Raw genomic sequence first — 23,544 nt, forward strand, 5'->3', positions numbered from 1 at the left:
CAAGGCCGGACATGGCCCCCGGTGGGAGGGAGCGCTCCAGGGGGGTTCCGGAGCTCACAAGAGCCCGGAGGTCCCCGCGGGGAACGCGGCGGGGGCTGGCGCCGAGGCCGGCCCCATTGTTTGGGGCTTTCCTGCCTTGGCTGCGAGCTCCCCGCGGGCTCCCAGCGCCGGCTCCTGGGAACAACCGGGGCCGGAGGCGCTGCCCCGCACCGGGGCCATGGGGCAGAGCCGTTTACCGGAGCCCCCCCCCCCCCCCCCGCCATTCCGGTTCCTCGCACGCTGCCGCCGCTTGGTCCCCACCGCCCACCGTCCGGCCCCCCCCCCCGCCGCGCCTCTCCATTGGCTGCGCTCCCTCATGGTGGGCGTGGCCACGCGCAGACTGGCTTGAGGAGGAGGGCGCTTTTACAAGCTCTTTCCTCTGATTGGCCTCTCCGCGCCGGGTGGGCGGGGCTGCTGCCCGAGTTGACTTCCGATTGGCTGCCGGGTCCTCCCAAAGGCCCGCCCCTTCCTCCGTGACCCGGCGCGGGGCTTATAGCGGGCGGCGGGCGGCGCGGAGCGGGCGGGCAGTGATGGCGGCGGCGGCAGCGGGACCATGCGGCCTCCGGGCTCTGCTCCTCCTCTTCCTCCTGGCCGCGCTGGCCACCGGCGTCGCGGGGACAAGTACGGACCGGGACCGGGGGGGGGGGGCGGAGCGGCGGCGGAGGAGCCCTGCGGGCCGGCACGTCGCACGGCGGGCGGGGCTGAGGCGGCGGCACCGGCACCCCCCCCCCGGGCTCGGTGTCCTCTTTGCCTCCGCTATCGGAGGTCTCCAGGCTCCGGTGGGGCCGGTTCCGTGCGGGCGGCCCGGGTCGCGCAATGCGCAAGGGTTGGGTCCCCTGAGCGGAAGGGCGATGGAGGCAGCCCCGGTGCTTTCCCGGAGGGAAAACGGGGGGGGGGATTTCCTCCTCGCAGCCGTTTCTCCCGTTTCCGGGGCTTACGGAGCGGTAGCGGCTTTCCGGGCCCTAAAGCCCTAACGCTGGCCCCGTGGTCCGTAAGTCGCTAATCCCCGCGGGGCCCGCTCTGCGGTGCGGGGAGCTCCTCGTTGGGTCCTTCTGATCCCAAAGCGAGCCGGGATGCTCCGTGCGCTGCCCTGGCGCTTGGCTTCCCCGCCGCTCGCCTCAGAGGAGCCGGGGGCCAGCGGCCGCCTGGGCACGCAGAGCCCCGAGGGCTCCGCGGCCGCTGATTCAGGCGCGGTGCAGGAGGGGCCGGTGCGGAGGTGGTTTTTACTGCGCGTTGTGGGCTGGTCCTGCCTGCTCCGTGTGGCTCCTTCCCTGCTCGCTAAGGAATGCGCAGCCTGTTTGTGGTCTCGGTGCCAAGCCTCAAAAAGGCTGGAGGTGAAAGATCCCGAGCTACAGAAGTGCCCGTCCCCAAGGTTTCCTTGCGGCAAAGTTGATGCAGAACGGGAGGGTGGGGGCTGCCTCCTCCTAAACATCGCATTTTGGGGGTAAACCAACCGAAAACGGTGCATTCCGGCTGCTCCCCGCCCGGAGCATCCCCTTCTCCAATGGGCTGCCATGGGAAAGGTGTTTCTATCCTTGCTTCGCAAAGCCTCGGAAGGAATTGCTGCCCTACAGGCCCGTTGGTTGTGTAACGTGGGTCCTGCCCTGGCTGCGGGGCTTTTGGGTGCGATGATGCTGATGGCACAAGTAAAGCGGTGTGCGGGGCTGGGAAGTGAGGGGTTTCGGTTTGGATTTACGGAGCGGGTCCTTTTGAACGGCAGCATTGCTGCTCTGTTGGTAGCTCATCATGCAGGGAAGCGTGGGGAAGGGGAGATTTAGGCTGGATATAAGGAAGTGCTCAAGGCCAGGTTGGATACAGGGGCTTGGAGCAACCTGGTCTAATGGAAGGTGTCCCTGCCCGTGGCAGGGATTGGAGCTGGATAAGGTCCTTTCCTACCCAACCCAGGCTGGGATTGAACTCCCTGCCCTCAGAAGGAGGAACCCTGGCTGCAAGCACTCGCCTCTGACCTGTGCTGGGGCTGGGACGGCCGCTGGTGCCAGAGTGGGGTTTACAGCTATTAGCGGCAATGGGAAAAAGCTTCGGGGCCTCAAATGTCCCCTTCTGAGGCCAAGAAGCAAAGGTCAGGCCCGGCAAGAGAGTGAACCCTGGGGCAGGGCTCAGAGACACTGAACACCAGCGGGGCTCCTCCCTCTGCTCCGGCGGGGGGGGGAGGTTGTTTTTAGGCTGAAGGTGACTGGGGACAGCGTTATCTGCTCCTGTGTCCCGTCCGGCTCCTCCGACACCGCGCAGCGCCCAGCAGGAAGGGGGCTCCTTGTGGAACGGCCGGGGTTTGGGAGCTGATTCCATCCCCGTCCCCCTTTGGGAAAGGATGGAGCCGCTCTGATCGATTCCAGCAGGTCGATAGTGGGCTGCGCCCGGAGGCTGTTGCCTTTCCCAGCCTGCCGTTCCCGCTCGGCTTTGTGCTGGGAGCAAAGGGGATGTTAATCCCAAGGGAATGCAAACGGGACTTGCTGTTGTTCCTGCTTGCCCAGGCTTTTGAGCTTGTCTGAACTGCACTAAGTGCCCTCTAACTGGGAGCAAATAACCTTGCAGCGGCTCATTTTGTCAGCAAACAATAATCACCTTGTAGCTGCACAGAACCACCCCGAAGCCTTGATCTTTACCAGAGCCTGTTTGCAACCAGGACAGGGCATTACAAGGTTCTTTGAGTACTCAAAATGAGGGGGTTTAATCACAGACCTGGGCTGTAAAACAGCCTGCCTGGGCACAGGGCCCTGCTTCTGGATTTGCAGCTTGGAGATGAGAAACGCTGATACCCCCATAGGACTTCTGGAGCTCCATCACCTCCCCTTTGAGATCCCTATCAGTGCCTCGGTGGCAGATGGGGTTAGGTCTCTCCTTCCTCATCCAGGTGTGCTTATTCTTCCAGTTCTTTGCTATGTAAAGCTAATTTGTTCCCCTGAGAGCTGCAGCACTGAGTTGCTGAGGGCTCTGGAATGTGCCTTGCAGACTGACCTGTGTTTTCCTGGAGTTTGAGCAAACTTGGGGTCGAAAGCCCGATTTCTCATGAAAACCTCTTCAGGCATTCGCAACGCCCCCAATTCACTCCCAAACCCAGCTCCTTTGTGCCTGGACACCACAGGGCTGGGTATCCCCAGGAAGCGATGTTCGTGTGTGGGATGCCCCATAAACCCGTGTGGGCACATCTGAAGCGTAGGCAGCGCCCATGTCACAACCTCACCGAGTTCCTCTTACCCCTGAGCTCCTCACGTCCGTGCCCTTGACCCACGGATGCTGCTCTTTCCTGCAGTGCTGGTGCCTGAGCCTCCCTTCCGCCTGCCTGGGACCGGCTCCCCTGGGTCCTGCCCTTCTCCCAGCCCCGTGTCACGGTTGGAGCGGGTTGCTCCTGGTGACCACAGCGCTGGGAGCCCAAAGAACTCAGCAGCTTGGCCTTGTGCAGGCCCACACCTACCTTTGGATCCTAACCCCCCCCCACCCGGCCTCTTGGCTGCGGGAGCAAAGTGCTGCAGTCCTGAAGCCTGCGGATGCTCCTCACGCCTCTGATCTCATTATTGCTGATCCCGCTCCCCAGAGCTGCCTTGCCTGGGGTAAAAGGTGGGATTAGATGTGCTGTGAGGCACAGGTTCTTCCCTGGGAGGGTGCTGAGGTGCTGGCACAGGGTGCCCAGAGAAGCTGTGGCTGCCCCATCCCTGGCAGTGTTCAAGGTTGGATGGAGCTTGGAGCAAGCTGCTCCAGTGGCAGGGGTTGGAACTGGATGAGCTTTAAGGTCCCAACCCATTCTATGGCTTCACTGTTTGTATGGTGGGGAATGTTTCAGTGTGACCCCTTGTGTGACTGGGCTGGGGGGGGTGTCCTCATCTGGATGGTGGCAAATTCCACATCCTGGTTTGTACGCCCTGGGTTTGCAGCCTGAGATGCAACACTTAAACCCTATCTGAGCTGGGCAGAGCTCAGCAGGGAGGGAAGAGTCGCAGCCATGCGTGTTGCTTGTAGCGGGTGGGTTCTTGCTTTTGCACTAACACTTTGCACTAATACCTCTTCAACTCATAGCTGGCTTTATAAAGTCACCGCTGTCTCAAAAGAGACTGACTCAGGACAGCGTGGAGCTGTACTGCGAGGCCATTGGCACCCCCATCCCCGAGATCCAGTGGTGGTTTGAGGGCAACGAGCCCAATGAGACCTATGCTCAGCTCTGGGACGGAGCACGGCAGGACCGGGTCAGGATCAACGCCACCTACAACCTGCACTCCACCAGCACCATCTCCATCACCAACCTCACCGGCAACGACTCGGGCACGTACGAGTGCCGGGCCAGCAATGACCCCGACCGCAACCACTTGTCCAAGAGCCCCAAAGTCAAGTGGATCCGTTCGCAGGCGAACGTGTTTGTCATCGAACGTGAGTGGCCCCCCCGAGGCCTTGGCACTTGTTGGGACACCGGTGTCTTGAGTCTCCTGCCATGCTCACCCCTGCACCCGTGTCCTGTGGCTCCCGAAAGCTTCCCCTTCTCACCCTCCCGCTGTAGAACCGAGAGGCTCCCACCCTCTGTCGTCTTCCCTCACCGCTGTGACGTGACCCGAAATGGCCCTGCTCAAAAAGGGTTGTGGCTTCCCAACCAAAACGCCCGGCGGCCATCCCGAGGAGCCAAAGACCTGGAACCCCACCGCTTATTCCCGAGTGCCTCCGAGTGCTGGTGCTGCCTTGGTTGTAGAGTTGAGAGTCTCCGTTCTATGGGAGGCTCTGCCCTTTTCCACCACCACTGAGAATCCTTCCCTCCGGCTCGTAGAGCTGCTGCTCCCGCCGTGCTTCCCGCTCGCTTCCTTGCTGCTCCAGACAAGCAGCGGGGAGCAAATCCTGCCTTCTTTTTTGGGGTGTCCTGAGGTGCAACCGTTTTTGAACGGCCGTGTCTGTGTGCGCCGCTGCCTGGGGTTGGGGTGGGTGGGAGAGGGGGGAGTTGCTTGTCCTGTGGGAGCAACCGCGTTCCCTCTGCTCCAAGCTGATGGATGGGTGGCTGCTTGGAGCTAGAGGAACCTGGGAATGATGTGGATGTGCCTTTAAGGTCCTATTGGGACTGCTCGAGTTAGAGCAGGCTGTTCAGGCAGGGAATGCATAACTCCAGCAGAACCTTCCTGCGAGGGAGTTTGGGTAGGAGGAAGAGCAGGAGCCGGAGTGCAGCAGGGCTATGGGAGAGGTGCTGCTGTGGCAGCTCTGCTCTTGGACTGCCACCCCCAAGCCTGACTCATCTCATGTGTCATTTACTGCTGCTTGGCACGTGGAGGCCCGGGCCCTTTTGGAGTCATGGTTCTGTGTGTCCTAACTGTGACCTCTTGGGCTGCATCAGATGATGCTCGTGGTGTTTGCATACGGGCTCCTTGGTTATGTTACCTGGAGGGGGGGGGGGGTCTAAACCTGCTCAGGTCCTGGGCAGTGGGTGCTGCGGTGGCTCAAAAGAGCAGAGCCATACCCTGCCCTTCCCAGTACCACCTTTCCCATTGCTTATTGGGCTCTGCTGGAGCTGCACCCGTTGTAGGGGCAGTGGGGGCTCAGAATCCCCCAGGACACAAGGCAGTGATCCCGCTCGGGGTGGGAGAGGCTATGGGATTCCCATGGGTTATCCCGAGGTGCATCAGGCCCACGGTGCCTGGATATTGTGTCTCCACTGCTGGTATTGTCAGTTCTGGTAGGAAACTGTTGACAGAGGTAAGTGGAAGCTGGGATAGAGACAAGGAGAAGGAGCTGGGGGGGGTTTGCATCCCAGGGTCTTGGCGCATCACCCCTGGAATGCCGTGTGCTGACTCCAATGGAATTGTCTCCGCATGCAGGTCCGGACATCAGAGCTCAAGTCACCGGTGTTTCTGGGAAGCTGGTCCTGGCCTGCAACATGACTGGGCAGTATCTTCCCATCCAGGGCCACGAGTGGACGCACGGGGACAAGGTCCTCCAAACGGATGCGGACGCCAGCGCTTTCACCAGCTACACGTGAGTGTCGGGAGCAAGGTCAGATAAGGATCTGAACGTGGGCACAGGGATTTCTTTACAGTTAATGGTTCCTGTCAACTGACTGACTGCTTGCAGTCTTGCTGCAGATGGAAGGGTTTAAACATAAGGTCAAAGTAGAACTAGATTTGGGAATCATAGGATCAACTCCGGAGGTTGGAAGGGACCTTTAATGTTGGGCAACCCCAATGTTTTCCCCTTCGTGGGGAAAAGAGGGGCAAAAAGGAGGAGGATGAAGGGGAAATGATACACCAGAACTATCCTCTTAGCCAGAAGCTCTGCTGCTTTATGTGCAGCACGGCTGGGGCTGACACCAGTGGGCCAGAGCTGGACCATTGTCCCTGCCCTGGGGGTGGTTTGCACCTTCCCAAAGCCCATTCCAATGGGAACAAGCCAAGATGCTGCCTGCAGTTGGGGTCAGCATCGAGGAGCTGCTTTGGTTGGGGGGGATGTAATGGGAATACCAGGCTCATTGTAGCAGTGCAGCGAGCTTTCCCTTCCCATTACAGTGAGGCCTGGCTGGCTCTGACCCAGCAGCTGGAGAGGCATCGCATCCCTTTGTGTGGCGGTGCCGACGTGCCCGGCTCCCCATAGCAACAGGGAGCTGAACAAGGATTAAAGTATTTATAACCCAGCCTCCCTCGCGTGACCTCGATTCCTCAGCTCAGTGGGTTTGGGAAGTGGGAAGTGTCACGCACGGCCCAAGGAACAAAGAGCCCCTTGTCCCAGGCCAGCTTTGGGGCTCCGACTTCGCTGCCCCTTCCCTGGAGCGCCCGGTCCCAGGCTGTGGAATGAGGTGGTTGTTGCGGTGCAGCGTAATCCACTCAAGCTCATTGCAGCAGCTTTACAGAAGGAAAACAGGAGATTTAGTGCTGAGCTGGGATCTGGCTGGAATAACCCAGCCTGGGTGGCTTTTTCCTCCCCCCCTACTTTGCCATGTGTTTCAGTGGCCTTCTCCATGGGAAGAAAAGCCTCCCGTGGGATCTGTGGTCCAAAGCTCCTTGCCTGGCTCTTTAGAGGCTGGGGTGATGCCTGCCACGAGGTGTGCAGCGTAATGGGAGCCCTTGGGCTGCATTCAGATCCTGTTGGCTTTGCTCGGCCTGGGGTCTGTATGGAAGAGGGAAGAGCATGGAAGTAGAGGCCCTGTGGCGTTGGGGTAGGGAGAGAAAGCTGCTGCTCTGCAGGAACCAGGCTACAAGCCCACGAGGTCTCAGTGGTCACTGATTTAACAGACCCGTGTTGGACTTGGTGAAGAGAGGAGGCTGGAGGTTCATGGCGAGGTCTCAATGGGACAAATCGCCTATGGAGCAGAGTGCTGGTGCTGTTTGGTGTCTGTATGCGTGGGGCTGGGCTTTGGGGTCTCTTCGTGGCACTTGCTCATGTGCTCTCCTGGTTTTTGGTAGGATCGAGGGGAAGATGGAAGAGCACTCCGGTGTCTATGAGTGCGTCTACAAAACAAACCCAGTGATAAAAGGACATCTGAATATCTCAGGTAATTCCAGTTGCTTCTGGGCCCGAGTGGGGAAGCTGTGACCTCCTCCACGCTTTATAAAGCTTCTTTTAGCCCTTCCTCATAAAGGATGCTACCAGAAGCAGCTCGGTTTTATCAGGGTTTCTATGGGCAAGTGAGGGGACCAAACCCCCTAACCAAACCCAAGCTTTCTGGTGACCTGTTTGTGCCCAGGGAATACAAACCCAGGTGTTTCCTTCAAGGAAGTGTCTGATTTCCCTTTCTCTTGCCATAGTTCCACCCCAAGTGACGGCGTACAAGAAGTCCGAGCACGGCAACGAGGGGGACACGGGAGTGCTGGTCTGCAAGTGCAGCTCGTTCCCTCCTGTCACCTCGTGGGTCTGGTACAGGCATGGCCAAGATGTAAGTGCTGTGCTTTGATGCTCCTTCTCCCATTCTCCTCCTGCCCAGCAAAGGGGCAGAGGACCTCGCTCCCATCAGCAGCAGCTCCTTCAGAGCAGGCTGCTCAGTGCCGTGGCAGCGGTAGGAGCCACGCACAGGGAGCGAGCATCTCCCCTTGTGCATCAGCACCGCCATGAGAGCTGTGTCTTCCTCCCCTCCAGCCCATCATCAATGGATCTGGGCGCTACATCATCAAGTCCAGTGGCAACAAGACAGAGTTACGCATCCTGAAGCTGAACATTGAGGAGGACTCGGGTGATTACCACTGCAATGCAACCAATGCCTACGGGCAGGGCAGCGCCACGGTGAGCCTGCGCGTCCGCAGCCGCCTCGCAGCGCTCTGGCCCTTCCTGGGCATCGTGGCAGAAGTCCTTGTTCTCGTCACCATCATCTTCATCTATGAGAAGAGGAGGAAGCCGGATGAGGTTCTTGATGGTAAGAGGTGGGTGGTGGTGGGTGGGGGGGTTAAATCTTTATGGGGAGATGAAGGAACTTGGAGGGTGCAGGTGAAATGTGCCACAGGGGTGGTCTCCATCAGACTACTCGAGGTGTGAAGTTGCAACCAATGGCCCTGTTGGAGAGGCCTGCAGCAAGCTCTGCTTTGGGTCCGTCTGCATGGGGGTCAGCCTGACCCTGTGTCTCTCGGTGCCCCTGCGTTCTGCAGGCGCTGGAGCAGGACTGGGTTGTCCCTGTGCTGGAGGAGCTGGTTTCTGAAGGAGGAGGAGAGGTTTTCCTGGTGCTGCAGAAGTCAGGGACTGTGGCAGTGAAGGCTGAGCTCAGGGCTCAGGTTTGGACCTTTAGATCCACACATCCTGCCTGGAGGAGCCCGGTGCTATCTTGAATCTGTTCTGGAAATACCGGCTCCTCCCTTTCCTTATCAGTAAGGATCTGCATTGTGTGAGCCCAGCTGCTCCTGCCTTATCTGATCCAGTTAACAATGAGGTGTAAAGGGTTGGTATCCTTCCTGCCTGCCGGGGGGGACAGACCTGGACTGTGAGGTGCAGGGGAGGGACTGAAATTCCCAAATAGCCCTGCCCTGCCCACAGGGGTTGAGGAATTCCACTCGAGGTGGTTTTTACAAGCAGATGCTTTGTCCCTCCGAAGCTCTTGGGTGGGAAGCAGATGCCTTAAGGATGTTGTAGCTGCATCTTCCCCATCTATAGCCTTGTGTGTGGTGAGTGGTCCGGCTTCTGATGGCATCAGCCTGGTCCACACCATGTCCAGTGCTGACCCACTGTAGCAGATGCTTGGACACAAAGACAGGGGGTGTGTATATTGAAATGTCCTTGGGCAGAGCTCTCAAGCACTTGTGAATGGGGATGCAGCATCACACCTCCTTGACAAGCACACACACAGCTTTACACCTCCCTGCTGTAAAGTGCTGCTCTTCCTCAAAGGGCTTTTGTAGCTTTGCCCCTTTGGAGAGCTCAGACAAAGGCTACTCCTGGGGGTGTGTGGTTGTGAATTGCCTGTTACCTGGGGTAGGGAGAAGCCCTTGGGGTACGGCATGATATCCTCCCTGGTGTTATCTTTCCACTCTTCCCTTCTCTGCTGCTGGGTGCCACCTCGCACGGTAAGAAGGAGCTAGTTCCAGCCCTGTTTCTGCCTCCATCCTCTCACCAGCTGCCTGCAGATCGTGGTGCCCAAGGCGGTCCTGATGCTTCAGTGCTGTTTGAGGACCGGGCAGGAGATGATGGGGAACCTTCTGTTGGGGGGTGACACATTGCAAGGAGCTGGTGAAGGGCTCAACACGTGGTAGAAGTGTTCTCTTAGCTGTGGTTCTCAGTGTAGCAGGGCTGTGGTGTGTGTTCTTCCTGATCCCCCCCAAACGCTGCTGAAAACCTCACTCCTGGAGCACCCTCTGTGGAATCCCCTCCTCTGGCTGTTGTTGAAGCCTGAGCTTTGGGAGCCATCTGAGGGGCAGCAGTGGGTAGCTCAGTGGCAGCCTCTCCCAGTGCATCTGTTCATTTCCCACTTGCAAGGACTGAGGATGGGAAGAGCTGCCTGGGGATGCACAGGCTGGCAATGCCAAATGGATGCCATCGAGCCTCTCTGGATGCTTCCCTTTGGCTCCTGGGGCAGGCTCAGGTCTGCCTCATGCCTCGGGGTTGATGAGGCACCAGACCTGAGCTGTGCTCGGGAGCAGGGGGGTGATGGGGACTTCGTTATCCCCCGAGCCCAACCTCAGCCCTGTGCCAAGAGAAGCCACTGCATAACAGCAGCTTATGTCTAAGTCTGTGCCTTGCCTAAGCCGAGACAAGAAGCAGCTTGGGGGGCAGTAGCCCCCTGCTCTGCCCTGGGGGTGAGCTGCCCTTTGGGTTCAGCCCTGTTGGGGCAGTGGCATCAGATGAATCCCATGACCTCCCTGGAATGCAGCCCCCAGGGGCTTAAGAGGTGGCAGAGATTGCATCTTCCCTGATGTTTGTTCTTTCTTTCTTCCTTCCATGCTGTGTGGAACGTGAAGATGATGATGGAGGCTCTGCACCACTGTAAGTACCGATTTTCCTGTTCAGCCAGATCTGTCCTGGCAGATCTCATCCAGGGAATGTGCTCTGGCTGGTGTGGGGATAACTCTGCTGGCTTGGGAGGCTTCCCCCCCCACTTAGGTTCATTGAATGGGGTCTGTGTATAAACCACACAGAACTGGAGATGGCACCTGTGCCTCAAAACTGACTCTCTTCTGGTCCCTCATCTCCTCTTGACCATCTTTAGGACCTGAATTACATCCGTGAGTCCTTGCCATTTGACTCCTTGTAAAAGGGAGTCTTCAAACACTGGAACATGGGGATGAGCTCTCCCCTGAGCTGCCTTTCCTCACATGCTGCTGAGTCCTTGGGTCACCCTTGTGGCCCTTCTGGATCCCCTCCAGCCTGGCCACAGCTTGTTTTGTGTTAGTGGAGCCCAAACCTGACCCCAGTGCTCCGCTCACTGCCTGAGTGGGACAGTGGCATCCCTGTCTCTGCTGGGGATGCTCCAGTGTCCTGCTGGCTCTTTGCTGCGCCTCTGGAGCTTGTGCCCATCAATGGGGCTTCCTCCTCCCTGCCCCTTTTCTCTTCCCAGGAAAAGCAATGCCACAAACCACAAGGACAAGAACGTCCGCCAGAGAAACGCGAACTGAGAGCAGGGGCCAGGTGAGTGCCATTCCCAAGGGGAATTGCAGCTGAGAGGGGCTGGGCTGGGCTGTAAGCTACCTGCAACCCTGGAGCCATCTGCATGTGCCAAGGGGAAAGGGAGAAGGCAGCGTTGGGCTCCTAAAGGATGGGAAAGTGAGGACTGTGGGATAACTCCTGCCCACAGCCTTCATCCTGCACTGCTCCATCACCCTCCCCTAGCACAGCCTGACTGCTCCCGCTGTGTTCTCACTGGCTTTGCCTTCTCTCCCTGCAGGTGATGTGCAGCTGAAGAACTCATCTGGATAACTTTTGTTTTCTTCTAATCCTCTTGTCGGGGCAGGGGGGGTAAAATAGCAGCAGGAGATACCCCCGAGCATCCTCACAGCGCAGATCCTTCACTTCCTAAAGAGATTGCAGTTGTAGAACCTAAAATACACTTTTTCTTCTTTTTTTTTTTAAAGAGTTATGGGAGGGTTTTTCTACCTGTAAATGTAAATCCCTTGTTTCTGGTAGTCTCTGCCTGTCTCTGTTTAGGTTTCTTGCTATTGGTCCACGGGTTGGGTTGGGGGAGCATCATTTCCTCACCTATTGGAAGAGCAGTAACGCCCTCCTGGCCCCACTGTTGTGCTTTGGAGCTGGGGTAAGACCTGAAGGTGCAGCTCCTCTTATGCTGCTCTGGTGCTGACCTGAGCATCACCAGCAGCAAGGCTGCCCCTTTCCCTCATGTGGAAGTGCTGATTCCAAGCAGCATCTCCAGAGCTTCCTGAAATGCTCTTCAACAACCCTGAAGCAGCGATAGAGCTGGATATGGATGGGTACTGTGGCTGTGAACATATGGAGTGGGTTTGGATCTCTTCTCCCCTTGCTGCAGCGGGGCTGGGGGCAGTTTAACCGCGTGTGTTCTTGTGCTTGAGCTGTTGGGGTTTGGGAGGTAGGAGAGTGAGCAGCTGAGTGCTTCGTGCAGTCTTAATGCCTGTAGTGCTGGGTAGCAGCGAACTGTTCCCTCTGTTAACACACAAATAAAGACGATTCCTCTCTCTGGGTTTTTTTTCCATCCCTGCCTGGCCTCTGCTCTCTTCCCTGGGGGTTGGAGCCTGATCCCCTGGCTCATTCCTGGCCGTGGAGCACGGGGCCCTGTCTCAGCTTGGTGCCAGCTCTCATCACCCTGTACGTGCAGCTTGAGGCTTTCAGCCCAATGCCAAGGGGATGAGCGCTGCTCTGCGGCACCTGGAGGGATGCTGGGGGCAGTCCCTTTGCCCTGCTGCATGGTCATTCAGCATCGTGTGGCCATGGGGTTAAGGAGCCTTTGCAGGATGTGCTCCAAGCAGTTCTTTTTGTTGGGGGAAAGGTTTGAGGCCTTTGTGCACAGTGTGGTGCCTGTGGAGCGAATGGAGGATGTGCAAAGGGGGGGTCCCTTTGCTATTAGAGCTCCAGCCCTTGGCGTGAAGCAGGGATGGCTGTGGGCTGGTGAGGAGTCACTGCATGCCCTTGGGCCATGGCCTTGAAGCCTCTCCCTGCCTGCGATAGGGGTAATTTGGGAGCGTGGCTGTGGTGAGGTGGCAGCAGCCGTGGTGCTGGGTCCCTCCTGCCTGTTCCTGCTGCAGCAGCTCGGGCTCTGTGCTGTGTAAGTGGGTTATGCAAAGCTTTCCGAGCCGGCCTCGTGCTGGCGGGTGCCATCCTGGTGAGAAATCAATGCAGGGCTTCATTTCCTTGATGAGGATGATGGGTCCTGCCTGCCCTGGCTCTGCTGCAGCACAAAGCACAGCTTGTGCCTCTTGGTTGGCAGGGAGGGGGACAGCCAGCCTGGGGAGGGATGGGGCAGCAGCATCGTGCTGCTCCCCTGCGGCACTGCCAGGGATGGGGTGAACAAGATCTCCATCAATGGGAGAGCGCGGGTGTCCCTACTGCATGTGGGGCTCCTGCTCAGCCTCTTGATGCCTCGGCGTGAGCCCTGAGCTGCCACCTCGCTCTTGGGGGCTCCAGCCTCCGGCTCCGTTCAGTGCTGGGTCATCGGGAGCTTCTCCGTGGGCTTGGGAGGAACGGGCTCTCCCCATGCAGGGGGTGACTTGGTGCGGAGCGAGCCTGGAGCATCCCTTTTGGGGTGTCTTCTCCCGTGGGGCTCGGTGGAGGCCCCGCGGCTGCTCCCCCTATCCCGAGCACGGAGCGGGGCTGGTGCGGGAGCGGGACTCACGCACGGTCCGGTTGCGCTTCCGCGCCGTGGGCAGCAGATGGTGCCACCGGCCGCGTTCTCCGTGAGGCACCGTGAAGCCGAGCGGGGGCCCCGTGTGCTCGACGGTGCTCGGGGATGCCGGTAGCGGGAATTGCTCGTTCCTCGGCGGGGGCCAGGTGGGGCTGGTCCCGCTGACACCGAGCATCGCACCCGCTGTGTCTGGCGGAGGTGTCCGTCCCGCTGCTGCTGCACCCGGGTATGTGAGAGCCGCCCTGTGCTGCGGTGCCAGCCCGGAGCCTCCGTCCCCTGTGCCCACCCCCGGCGGCCGGCTCGGTGCAGGAGGCTCAGGACAAGGGGAGAGGGATGGGGGCAACCATGGGGTCCTTGGGGCTCCGTCCTCAGCCCAGGGGTGCGCCCGGGCCGCTCTGAGCCCTCCCCCGGGGCCGGCGCACGGACACGGGTGGGCTTCCAGCGGGGCTGCCTCTGCCGCCGGTGCCACCGGCGAGGACCGCACCGGCGGGGGGAGCTGCGGAGCCGCCCGTTCCGCAGCCCGGCCCCGCCGCCCGCCTCCGGCCCGCCCCGGCCCGCCCCCGCCGCGGCGGCGGGCGCCACTCGGCCGCCGGTGGCCTCGGCAGCGGCAAGGATGCGGGCGGGCCGCGGGGAGGCGGCGGCGGCGGCGGCCGAGGAGGATGCGGCCGATGCGGCCAAGCGCGGCGGGGGAGCGGCGGGAGGGCGGGCGCGGGGCCGCGGAGGGAAGGGGTCCCCGAACGGCGAGTGCCGGCGAGGGGAAGCGCCGCGGAGCCCCGGCCCGGAGCCGCCCCGGGAGCCCAAGGTCTCCTTCTCCTGCGGCGGCAGCGGGTCCATCGGCGGGGCCAAGGCTGCCGAGGAGGGAGCGGGCGAGGATGCGGGCGAGGAGGCCCGCGGGAGCCAGGCCAGCTTCATGCAGCGGCAGTTCGGGGCCATGCTCCAGCCCGGCGTCAACAAGTTCTCGCTGCGGATGTTCGGCTCGCAGAAGGCGGTGGAGCGGGAGCAGGAGCGCGTTAAGTCCGCGGGGGCCTGGATCATCCACCCCTACAGCGACTTCAGGTGCGACCGGGACGGGAACGGGGTTAGGGGAGGGGGCGGCTCCGGGCGAGGGCACCTTGAGCTGTGCTGGGCGGCAGCGCTGGATGCTGGTGCGTGCGGGGAGGGGCTGGCGGCAGGGCACCCCCTCCCCGGGGGAACCGGGATACCCGGAGCCCTCTCCTTGGATCAGGGGGTGCCTCCCGCGCACCCCCTCGGCATCCCCCGGGCCCAGCACGGACCCTGTAGAGCCCCACCGGGCTTTGGCTCAGCCCCGGTCCCTGCTGCCGAAGCAGGGCTTTGCGGAAGCTCCCCCCCCCACACACACACACCCCAAACCAGGGAGGCCTGATCCTGTCCTTAGGATTCAGGGAGTTCGGGAGGGCTTGAGCTCGCTCCCAAGACGAGCGGAGTCCTCCAGGTTTCCAGCTGAGGAATGGCAAAGCCGGGGAGGAGGACTCTGCAGCTCCATCTCCTTCCCTGAGCCCTGGGGGAGCTCAGCAGGGGCAAACGCTTCCCGAATCCCACCAAAGCTGCTGGGAAGGATGCGTGGCTCGGCCGGCTGTGGCCTATGGCACAGCACCTTGCGGGATGGGTGGCCAAGACCCTGCTGGCATCGCTGGTGACCAGCTACCGGGGGCCACTGGCCCTGTGACCTCAAAGGGCCTGGAGGGTCTTTAGGCAGTGGCTGAGGGAGGATGAGGGGCTCCGCTCTGGGTCGATCTGCTGCTGGTTTGGTGCCTAGCTTGGGGAGGCTCGAGGAGGGGTTGCTGGGTGTCGCTGTGGGGATGCTGCTGAGCCAGACCCCGGGATCTGTTCAGGTCCCCACCAGCGCAGGGGTCCCCGGTGCAGGTGGTGGGGTCTCCATTGGCCAAGCAGGCTCAGAGCAAGGACCAGCACCTCCTGCTCCCACCCTCACGTGCGGCTCCTGGGCTGATCCTCCACAGGAGCAGCCGGAGGCCTCCCCATAGGGAACCCGCTGTGGGTACCCCTCGGAGCCTCCTCCTTGGCTCTGGGCACCGGGTTCTGCTGCAGAGCCGGGCTGAGGAGCAGCTCGGTGCCGCGGTGACCGAGCAGACGTGGCGGTGCCAGGCAGGGGCTGCTGAGCCGGGGGATGCTGCCCCTTTGGGCAGGAGGCCGGGAGCGCGGTGACAGCACCGGGGCCAGAGCCTGCCCTGCTTCGGCGGCGGAGCCCGTGGGGCTGCTGAGAGCGGGGCCTCCCTGCGGCGAGCCCGTGGTGGGAGCGAGGCCTCGGAGGCTCCCGCAGCTCCGCTCCCCGCCGGGGTGACCTTGGGGAGTCACCGTGTCCGCCTGCCCCGCGCTGCCTCCATCCCTCCCCGAGGCGCTGCCAAGACTTGAAACCCATTGGGGAAGAGCCGCTGCCCGTGTTTTGATGCTGCAAGTGGCGTAGGAGAGTTCCCTGCCCAGCGGGGAGGAGCTGCGGGCAGAGCCCCGGCATCGGCATCGCCTGGCTCCAGTAACGTGCACAGGGACAGGGTCGGCTCCATGCTCATGCCTGGTGCTGGGGAAGCTGCGTTGGGGACCTGCGTCCGTCATCGTCCTGCCTTACACAAATAATCCCCTCTTTATCTCTCAACGATAACGGAGCAGGAACCCAGCCTGGCAAAATCCATTTTGCCATCAAGAGGAAATCATCGCCCATCTGCATATGTGACATCATTTCATAATCGGTCTCATTTAGAGATCCTGTCTCCTCCTGGACACGGCACTGCCATCATTCCTGCACAGTTCAGGGGCAGGCTGGCTCCAGGAACCCAAGTTGCTATTTACATGAATCTGGGATTATTGGGAAGCAGCTTGGGGCGGCTGGTGGGGATCCTGAGGCACAAATCTGATAAAAGAGCCCTGGTAAATGGTGCTGCTTCCTCTTGGGTGCTGTGCATGGTCATCATCTCTGTCTTTGCTGCTTCTGGTCTTTGTCAATGCCCAGCTTAGCACTGACTTCTTCATCGCTTCTGTTGGCATGGGATCGGGAGCTGGGGGGGGGCACATCCATGGTCAATCCCTTCCCATGCTCACAAGAGTGGGTCCCACACTTGAATTGGGGGTGAAGCAGCATCCGGAGCATGTGTCTCCGGTGCTGCTTGGCCAGAGCCTCCCTCATCTGGTGTTAAACTGGTTTCTGGAGCTTTGCCACTGCCAGGATGGTGCCACCGATCTGATGATGCCACGCTGGGGCTCCTGAGCAGCGGGACCGGGGGGCTGTGGTTCCCTGTGGCTGCTGCTGGTCCCAGTGTTAGCAAGTGCTTGAGGGGTCGTTCTACCCCTCTGTGGCATCAGTGTGGGGCAGTCAGACCCAGGGGATGCTCAGCAGGGAGAAAGGCTGTGACTGGGATTGGGAAGGTTCGGGCCCTTGAGCAGTTCCCAAAGGCTTTTTCCTTCCTGCCCTTCCTAAGGGACCCCACAAGGTAAAAGGCTTTTCCAGCACCAGTCACTCAGCACCGTTGGTTGTACTGGGATGCTCGCGTGGCTCCAGCAAACTTTGGCTGTTTGTTGGCTTCTTAACCCACTTCTAAGAACGACCTCGTTTCTGAATCTGAGCGTTCAGCGTGAGTTTGTGAAGTGCTGATCCTGCACCGATCCCACACGGATCCCGCACCGATCCCACATGTATCCCGCTGGGCTGCCCAAGGGGCTCAGCCCTTGGGGGCACCTCCTGCAGAGCAGGCTCTTGGGCAGCTCAATGGGATCACTGGGAAGGGGAGTGATGGAGCAGCCCCGGCGCTCAGAGGCTTTGGGCATCTTCTGCCATCATCGCCATCACTCAACTGGGTCAGAAGCAAGCGAGAGGGTGCTGAGGATCCTCGTTAATTTGTTTGCAGCTATTTTTAGTAGCCTGGATTGGATCTGTTTTGCTGTGCTCACGCTGCCCTCCAAGGAGGAAAGCGTTGGCATCGCACCCAGGTCCCTAAAGCGACCGCGCAGTGTCCACTGCGTGTGTCGGGGCGGGGGGGGGATCAGGAGCAGCCCAAATCCTGCCCTGGCTGAGCCAGGTTGCAAAGGGGTTGGAGCTGGGGCTGCTGTGGTTTGAGCTTTGCCCCTGGCACTCGCTGGGGTTGTGGGGAAGCCTGGGGGTGATGCTGGGGGTCACGGGGGGCAGCGGTTTGAGGGTACCCTGGAGACGGCCCCGGCTGTGAAGTCATCGTTGTGCAGCGGTGACATCACTCGCGGTTGCCACGGCAACGGCTCACATGGCGAAGGTGTCATTGGAGAAAGGTCAGGAGCGGGGATGCTCCTTCTGGTCCTGCGCTAGTCTGCACGGGGGGAGGGATCCATCCGTCCTTCCTGTGTGCGGGATGCGGCCCCATCGTTCGTCCCCCCCGCCCCGTCCATGGCAGCGCTGCCAGGGCAGCCCCTGCCCGTTACCCTGCAGCTCCCGGGGCTCCTGCCTGCGGCAGCACTGACACACGGGCAAGGGTCCTGCGTGCGTGGTGCTGAGGAGCATCCCCCCCTCTCTGCCCTCCCCTAGGCCGATGCCGGAGGCGGCGGCCGGGGTCCCCTCCGCATGATCCCACCGGGATGGGGCTGCCGTGACCTTGCAGATGCTCAGAAAGGGCATCGGTGGCCGAGGAGGAAGGACGGGGGTGAGGCAGGAGCGGAGCCGAGGAGCAGGCAGCGGCTGCCCGGGGCCGCGGGCGCTTCAGCTGCAGCTCTACGTGATGCGCTGCACCGGGAGCTGCGGCGGCTGCGGCCGCGCTGCCGGGGTCCGACCTGCAGCCCCCGCCATGGGGAAGCCGCGCTCGGGGGGGGAAACCCGGCTGTCACTGGGGTCTCTGTCCCCAATCCTCGGGTCCCTGCTCCTAGAGCCGCGCTGGCGCCTCCTGCCTCCAGCCCCTCGAGCGGTGCCGATGTTTGAGGCACAAGGGAGGGTCTGTCCCGCACTGGTGTTGGTGGCATCGTTCCCCCCTTGTCCCAGGACCTGCCTGGGTTTGGGTGCTCAGGGCTGACCTCCGGCCACACCATTCCAGCAGGAAGAGCTCCCGGCATCATCCTGCACCCACTGCCCTATGGTAGCGCAGCCGTGCTCGGCGGCAGGACCAGGCCCGGGGCAGTGGCGGAGCAGGATGTGGTCCCTTGGGAGAGGTGGCATCATAGGGACAGCACCCGGCAGCTGGTACGGGATGGGGCTGCCCTGACACCCTCCTCCCTGTTCCCCCCCCCCAGGTTTTACTGGGACTTCACGATGCTGCTCTTCATGGTGGGCAACCTGATCATCATCCCCGTGGGCATCACCTTCTTCAAGGAGGAGACCACGGCGCCCTGGATCGTGTTCAACGTGGTTTCTGACACCTTTTTCCTGATGGATCTGGTGCTGAACTTCCGGACAGGGATTGTCATTGAGGACAACACGGAAATCATCCTGGACCCCGAGAGGATCAAGAAGAAGTACCTCAAGACCTGGTTTGTGGTGGACTTTGTCTCCTCCATCCCCGTGGATTACGTCTTCCTCATTGTGGAGAAGGGCATTGACTCGGAGGTGTACAAGACCGCCCGTGCGCTCCGCATCGTGCGCTTCACCAAGATCCTCAGCCTCCTGCGGCTCCTGCGCCTCTCCCGCCTCATCCGCTACATCCACCAGTGGGAGGAGGTGAGGATCCCATGGGATGCAGCCCTGCAGGGGTCCATCCTCCTCCGGCAGCGGCAGAACTGCATGGAGAGAGTGGGAGCTGTGAGGGTCTGCGGGCTGCCAATGAGTGGGATGGGGTTTGGGGCTGCGACGGGACCTGCCTTTGTGTAGGATGTGGCTGCATCCGCTGCCGGGCTCCTGGCTCTGCACCCTTGCCACTTTTAGATGGGATTTAGCAGGGAGAGCTCCAGGGACGAAGGCAGCGAGGGCATGGACAGGGACCCCTTCCACTAGAGCAGCTTGCTCCAAGCCCCTGTGTCCAACCTGGCCTTGAACACTGCCAGGGATGGGGCAGCCACAGCTTCTCTGGGCACCCTGTGCCAGCGCCTCAGCACCCTCCCAGGGAAGAGCTTCTGCCTAAGAGCTCAGCTCAGTCTCCCCTCGGGCAGGTTCAAGCCATTCCCCTTGGCCTGTCCCTACATCCCTTGTCCCAAGCCCCTCTCCAGGTTTCCTGCAGCCCCTTTAGGCACTGGAGCTGCTCTAAGGTCCCCCCTTCAGGAGCCTTCTCTTCTCCAGCCCAGCTCTCTCAGCCTGGCTCCAGAGCAGAGCTGCTCCAGCCAAGTTCTGATCGCCTTGGAACCACCACAACCCCACGTTGCCACGGGGGGCCCATTGCCATCAGCCACAGTGGGGAAGGGACATGCCCAGGGCTGGGCCCTCTTTACCAGAACCACTCCGGGGCTGCCCCATCCATTCCCAGCACTTGGCTCTCCCTGTGCATCTCCCGGTGCTGCCTTATCCCCATCCATGCTCACAGCCATTAGCGCTTCCAGGCGACAGCGCGGCGGCAGCCACTGGATATAAATAGGGAGCTCAGGGACCCACTCCCAGCGCCTTGCTCCAGCTCAGACCATGTGGGTCTGTGTCCCAAGCTGGTCCCTGCGCTCATCCTGTCCCCCCCCACCCCTAGATCTTCCACATGACGTACGACCTGGCCAGCGCCGTGATGCGGATCATCAACCTCATCGGCATGATGCTGCTGCTGTGCCACTGGGATGGCTGCCTCCAGTTCCTGGTGCCCATGCTGCAGGACTTCCCCCAGAACTGCTGGGTCTCCATCAACGGCATGGTGGTGAGTGCCGGCTCCATCCCCGTGGCCTCTGGCCTCTCCCCACTGACCGGCTGCAAGCAGATCGATGCGGGCGGGTGGAAGATGCCGACAGGGAATCTTTGCCCCATCCCCTGCTGCCTTCTGCTGCTCATTAGTGACAAAGCTGCTATGAATAAATAACGGGCCCTGTTTCTAATTGCTCCCTCTCAGCCCTGCTGCAAAGGGCTTTTCTCCCTCCATCCCTCTCTTCCTGCTCTGCCAGCGTTTCCATCTCCGCTCCGTTCCCCCCTTTTTGGCTTCCTCCTCTTCCTCTCCCCAGCGTCTCGCACTTCTCCTTCCCCGGCTGCTTTGCTCCTGGGGGAAATTGTCCCTTGTGGGGTTGGAACTGGAGGAGCTTCAAGGTCCCTTCCAACCCATTCCATGATTCTATGGAACTTTGGGCTTTGTGCGGGAGGCTGGGATGGGGAATTCCTGCCCCAGGTGGCCCCGGCAAGCTTCTGATCGCTGCAGTAACTCCAGGGCTTCCACAAACCTGGAGCTTGTTCCCATCACAGCATTTATATCACAGGGGCTTCCCTGAGCTTTTGTGTATCAGCTCAGGAAGAAATCCATAGCATAGAATGATGTAAAGGGAGCCGGGCGTTGGGGCCGTTTGGATCTCACCTGCGAGGTGGGGCTGTCACAAGCAAACAAATCCTGGTGCTGAGCCCTGGAGATGGAAGTTCCACAATCTGGATCAGCCCCTGGTTGTGCCTACGGCGCAAGGAGGAGCTGAGGCACCCCTGTCGCTGCAGAACGACTCCTGGAGCGAGCTCTACTCCTTCGCCCTCTTCAAGTCCATGAGCCACATGCTGTGCATCGGCTACGGGAAGCAGGCCCCCGAGAGCATGACGGACATCTGGCTGACGATGCTGAGCATGATCGTGGGCGCCACGTGCTACGCCATGTTCATCGGCCACGCCACCGCCCTCATCCAGTCCCTCGACTCCTCCCGGCGCCAGTACCAGGAGAAGGTAGGACCGGGCTGGATGGGGACCACGGCTCCTGCCCTGTGCCCGGCCAGCGCGTCCCCTCCTGGAGCCACAGGGCAAGGGCTCTGTGTCCATAGCATCCCATGGGGCGATGGAGACGGAGCAGCCCTATGGAGGGGAAAATGGGTGAGGGATCCCCAGCCTGGCTGGGTGCTGAGGCCGCCTCTCCCTACAGTACAAGCAGGTGGAGCAGTACATGTCCTTCCACAAGCTCCCCGCCGACTTCCGACAGAAGATCCACGACTACTATGAGCACCGCTACCAGGGCAAGATGTTCGATGAGGACAGCATCCTGGGGGAGCTCAATGAGCCCCTACGCGAGGTGGGGGCCCCAGGGGCGAGGGTGCTGCAGTGAGGATGGGGACTGGCCACGTCCCACCCCCTTCATGCAGTGGAGGGGGTCCCCCCAGCTCCTGCTTGGGGTTGAGCACCTATTCCAAAGGCTTTGCAGCTCCAAGTGGGTCCTTTCCAACCCAAACCATTCCATGACTCTAGGAAACCCGGGGCTCCTGCGTGTGTGAGGCAGCGCAGGGAAAGCCACATCCCCGTCCCCTGTCCCCTCACCTCCTCCCCTTGCAGGAGATCGTGAACTTCAACTGCCGCAAGCTGGTGGCCTCGATGCCTCTGTTCGCCAACGCGGACCCCAACTTCGTCACGGCGATGCTCACCAAGCTCAAGTTCGAGGTGTTCCAGCCGGGCGACTACATCATCCGCGAGGGCACCATCGGCAAGAAGATGTACTTCATCCAGCACGGGGTCGTCAGCATCCTCACCAAGGGCAACAAGGAGATGAAGCTCTCCGACGGCTCCTACTTCGGAGGTGAGCACTGGAGGTGTCTGTGCGAGGCACTGGGGCACCCACAATGTGTTGTCCCCTGTTTCCAGTCCCACTGGTGGTGTTTGGTCCTTGACACTGTTGTTTTCCCCCCCCAACCTCAACCCCCAGAAATCTGCCTGCTGACGCGGGGCCGGCGCACGGCCAGTGTCCGTGCAGACACCTACTGCCGCCTCTACTCGCTCTCGGTGGACAACTTCAATGAGGTGCTGGAGGAGTACCCCATGATGCGAAGGGCCTTCGAGACCGTGGCCATCGACCGCCTCGACCGCATCGGTAGGGCGCTGGGGGTGCCGTGGCAATGCAGGACTGGGAAGGCGGGGGGGGCTCAGCGTATCCTGACACAGGGTCTCACTGCTCTCCCCATCCTGGCCCTGCAGGGAAGAAGAACTCGATCCTGCTCCACAAAGTGCAGCACGACCTCAACTCGGGCGTCTTCAACAACCAAGAGAACGAAATCATCCAGGAGATCGTCAAGTACGACCGGGAGATGGTGCAGCAGGCGGAGCTGCAGCAGCACCCGGCCATGTACAGCCCCGTCCAGCCGCAGGTCACCTCGGCCATTGCCACCCTCCAGCAAGCCGTCGCCATGAGCTTCTGCCCGCAGATGGCCAGCCCGCTGGTGGGCTCCATGGCGCTGGGCTCGCCCCGCATGATGCGCCGCTTGCAGTACGCGCCGGCCGTACCCAGCCCTTTCGCCGTCTCCCCGGTCCTGCTGCAGCAGAGCCCCCCTCCGCAGCCGCAGCCTCCCGTGCCCCACACCTCCAACCCATCTCCGGCGCAGGACCCGACGCAACCCGCGGCCATGCCCGCCTCCACCAGCGCCTTCGCCGCGGCCAGCCCGCCGACCCAAAGCCCTCTGGCCGCCCGGACGTTCGCCTACGGCTCGGGGCCGGGGCAGCTCGGCTCGCAGCTCTCGCTCGGCCAGCAGCAGGCTCCCGGCTCCCCGCAGCGCTTGGCCGCGCACAAGAGCACCCAGGCTCTGCCCACCAGCAGCCTCAGCCAGGAATCGCGGCCCCTCTCGGCCTCGCAGCCCTCCCTGCCCCACGGGCTGGGGGCCGGCAGCACCCAGAGCCCCCCGGCTTCGACTCGCGAGTCCTGCGCCTCCATCGGCGGGGGTCCCGCTGCCGCCTCCCCGGGGCCCGGTCCCCCAGCGGCTCTGCGGGGCCCGGGGCCATCGCGGGGGTCCCCGTCGCAGCCGGCGCTGGCGGGGCCGCAGGACTCGGCGGCCGCAGCGCCCGACACGGACCCGGCCAAGTCCAGGCTCTCTTCCAACTTGTGACCTCCGAGCCAGGCGCGGGGCCGAACGCGCCCGCGGGGCACCCAGCGCCGCCTCGCCCCGTGCCCGACCGGGAGCACCGAGTGCCGGGGGTGGGCAACGGGGCCGCTGCACTCACACCACCCCCCCCACACACCCCCCCCAACACCTCCAGAACCACTGCAGGGGCACCGGGCTGAGCCCCACTCCCCGACCAAAGTCTGGCCCCACGTCCCGCTGCCCCCCCCCCCCAGCCGCCCCATAGAAGCCACTGCACCATCCCCGTGAGCAGCTCTGTGTATGGTTATCTCTGACCTGACTCCATCCCTGTGTGTGTGTGCATCCGCAGGACACCTCCCTGGGGCCTGCCCCTGCTCCCCTCCACAGCCCCGAGGCGAGGGGTGACGGTCCAGCACTGGAGGTAAGTTGGAGGGGAGGGTGTTGAG

At 61.6% G+C, this 23,544-nt stretch overlaps 3 protein-coding genes across 5 annotated transcripts in view; 2 read left to right on the forward strand and 1 right to left on the reverse strand.

The window, feature by feature from the left end:
- MIER2 (MIER family member 2) overlaps positions 1-23,544 on the reverse strand; it is a 100,518-nt gene that overhangs the window by 69,781 nt on the left and 7,193 nt on the right. The gene's annotated exons all lie outside the window — the stretch shown is intronic.
- On the forward strand, positions 545-11,497 carry BSG (basigin (Ok blood group)). 3 transcript variants are annotated; one of them, XM_062625051.1, is made up of 9 exons: positions 555-660; positions 4,072-4,419; positions 5,844-6,000; positions 7,422-7,510; positions 7,764-7,891; positions 8,092-8,365; positions 10,395-10,419; positions 10,991-11,061; positions 11,318-11,497. In XM_062625051.1, the coding sequence occupies exons 1-8, from the start codon at positions 570-572 to the stop codon at positions 11,046-11,048; spliced, it is 1,170 nt and encodes a 389-aa protein (XP_062481035.1). In that variant the 5' UTR covers positions 555-569; the 3' UTR covers positions 11,049-11,061; positions 11,318-11,497. The 3 variants fall into 3 exon arrangements, with proteins under 3 accessions (XP_062481034.1, XP_062481035.1, XP_062481033.1); XM_062625049.1 differs by lacking the exon at positions 555-660 and adding an exon at positions 3,531-3,615; XM_062625050.1 differs by lacking the exon at positions 4,072-4,419 and having other exon boundaries at positions 545-660.
- Positions 13,825-23,252, forward strand: HCN2 (hyperpolarization activated cyclic nucleotide gated potassium and sodium channel 2). Its single transcript, XM_062625031.1, has 8 exons — positions 13,825-14,299; positions 18,461-18,884; positions 19,834-19,995; positions 20,769-20,987; positions 21,181-21,327; positions 21,585-21,825; positions 21,952-22,116; positions 22,221-23,252. The coding sequence occupies exons 1-8, from the start codon at positions 13,857-13,859 to the stop codon at positions 23,120-23,122; spliced, it is 2,703 nt and encodes a 900-aa protein (XP_062481015.1). The 5' UTR covers positions 13,825-13,856; the 3' UTR covers positions 23,123-23,252.

This window comes from Pezoporus occidentalis, unplaced genomic scaffold, assembly GCF_034315485.1.
Source record: "Pezoporus occidentalis ecotype Australia unplaced genomic scaffold, CSIRO_AGI_Poc_V1 ctg276, whole genome shotgun sequence".
NCBI lineage: Eukaryota > Metazoa > Chordata > Aves > Psittaciformes > Psittacidae > Pezoporus > Pezoporus occidentalis.

Coding starts and splice junctions, on each gene's coding strand:
- BSG (XM_062625051.1), top strand. CDS start 570: ATGGCGGCGGCGGCAGCGGGACCATGCGGCCTCCGGGCTCTGCTCCTC. Junction 661..4,071: donor CACCGGCGTCGCGGGGACAA/GTACGGACCGGG, acceptor TTCAACTCATAG/CTGGCTTTATAAAGTCACCG. Junction 4,420..5,843: donor GAACGTGTTTGTCATCGAAC/GTGAGTGGCCCC, acceptor CTCCGCATGCAG/GTCCGGACATCAGAGCTCAA.
- HCN2 (XM_062625031.1), top strand. CDS start 13,857: ATGCGGGCGGGCCGCGGGGAGGCGGCGGCGGCGGCGGCCGAGGAGGAT. Junction 18,885..19,833: donor ACATCCACCAGTGGGAGGAG/GTGAGGATCCCA, acceptor CCCCACCCCTAG/ATCTTCCACATGACGTACGA. Junction 22,117..22,220: donor CGACCGCCTCGACCGCATCG/GTAGGGCGCTGG, acceptor CTGGCCCTGCAG/GGAAGAAGAACTCGATCCTG.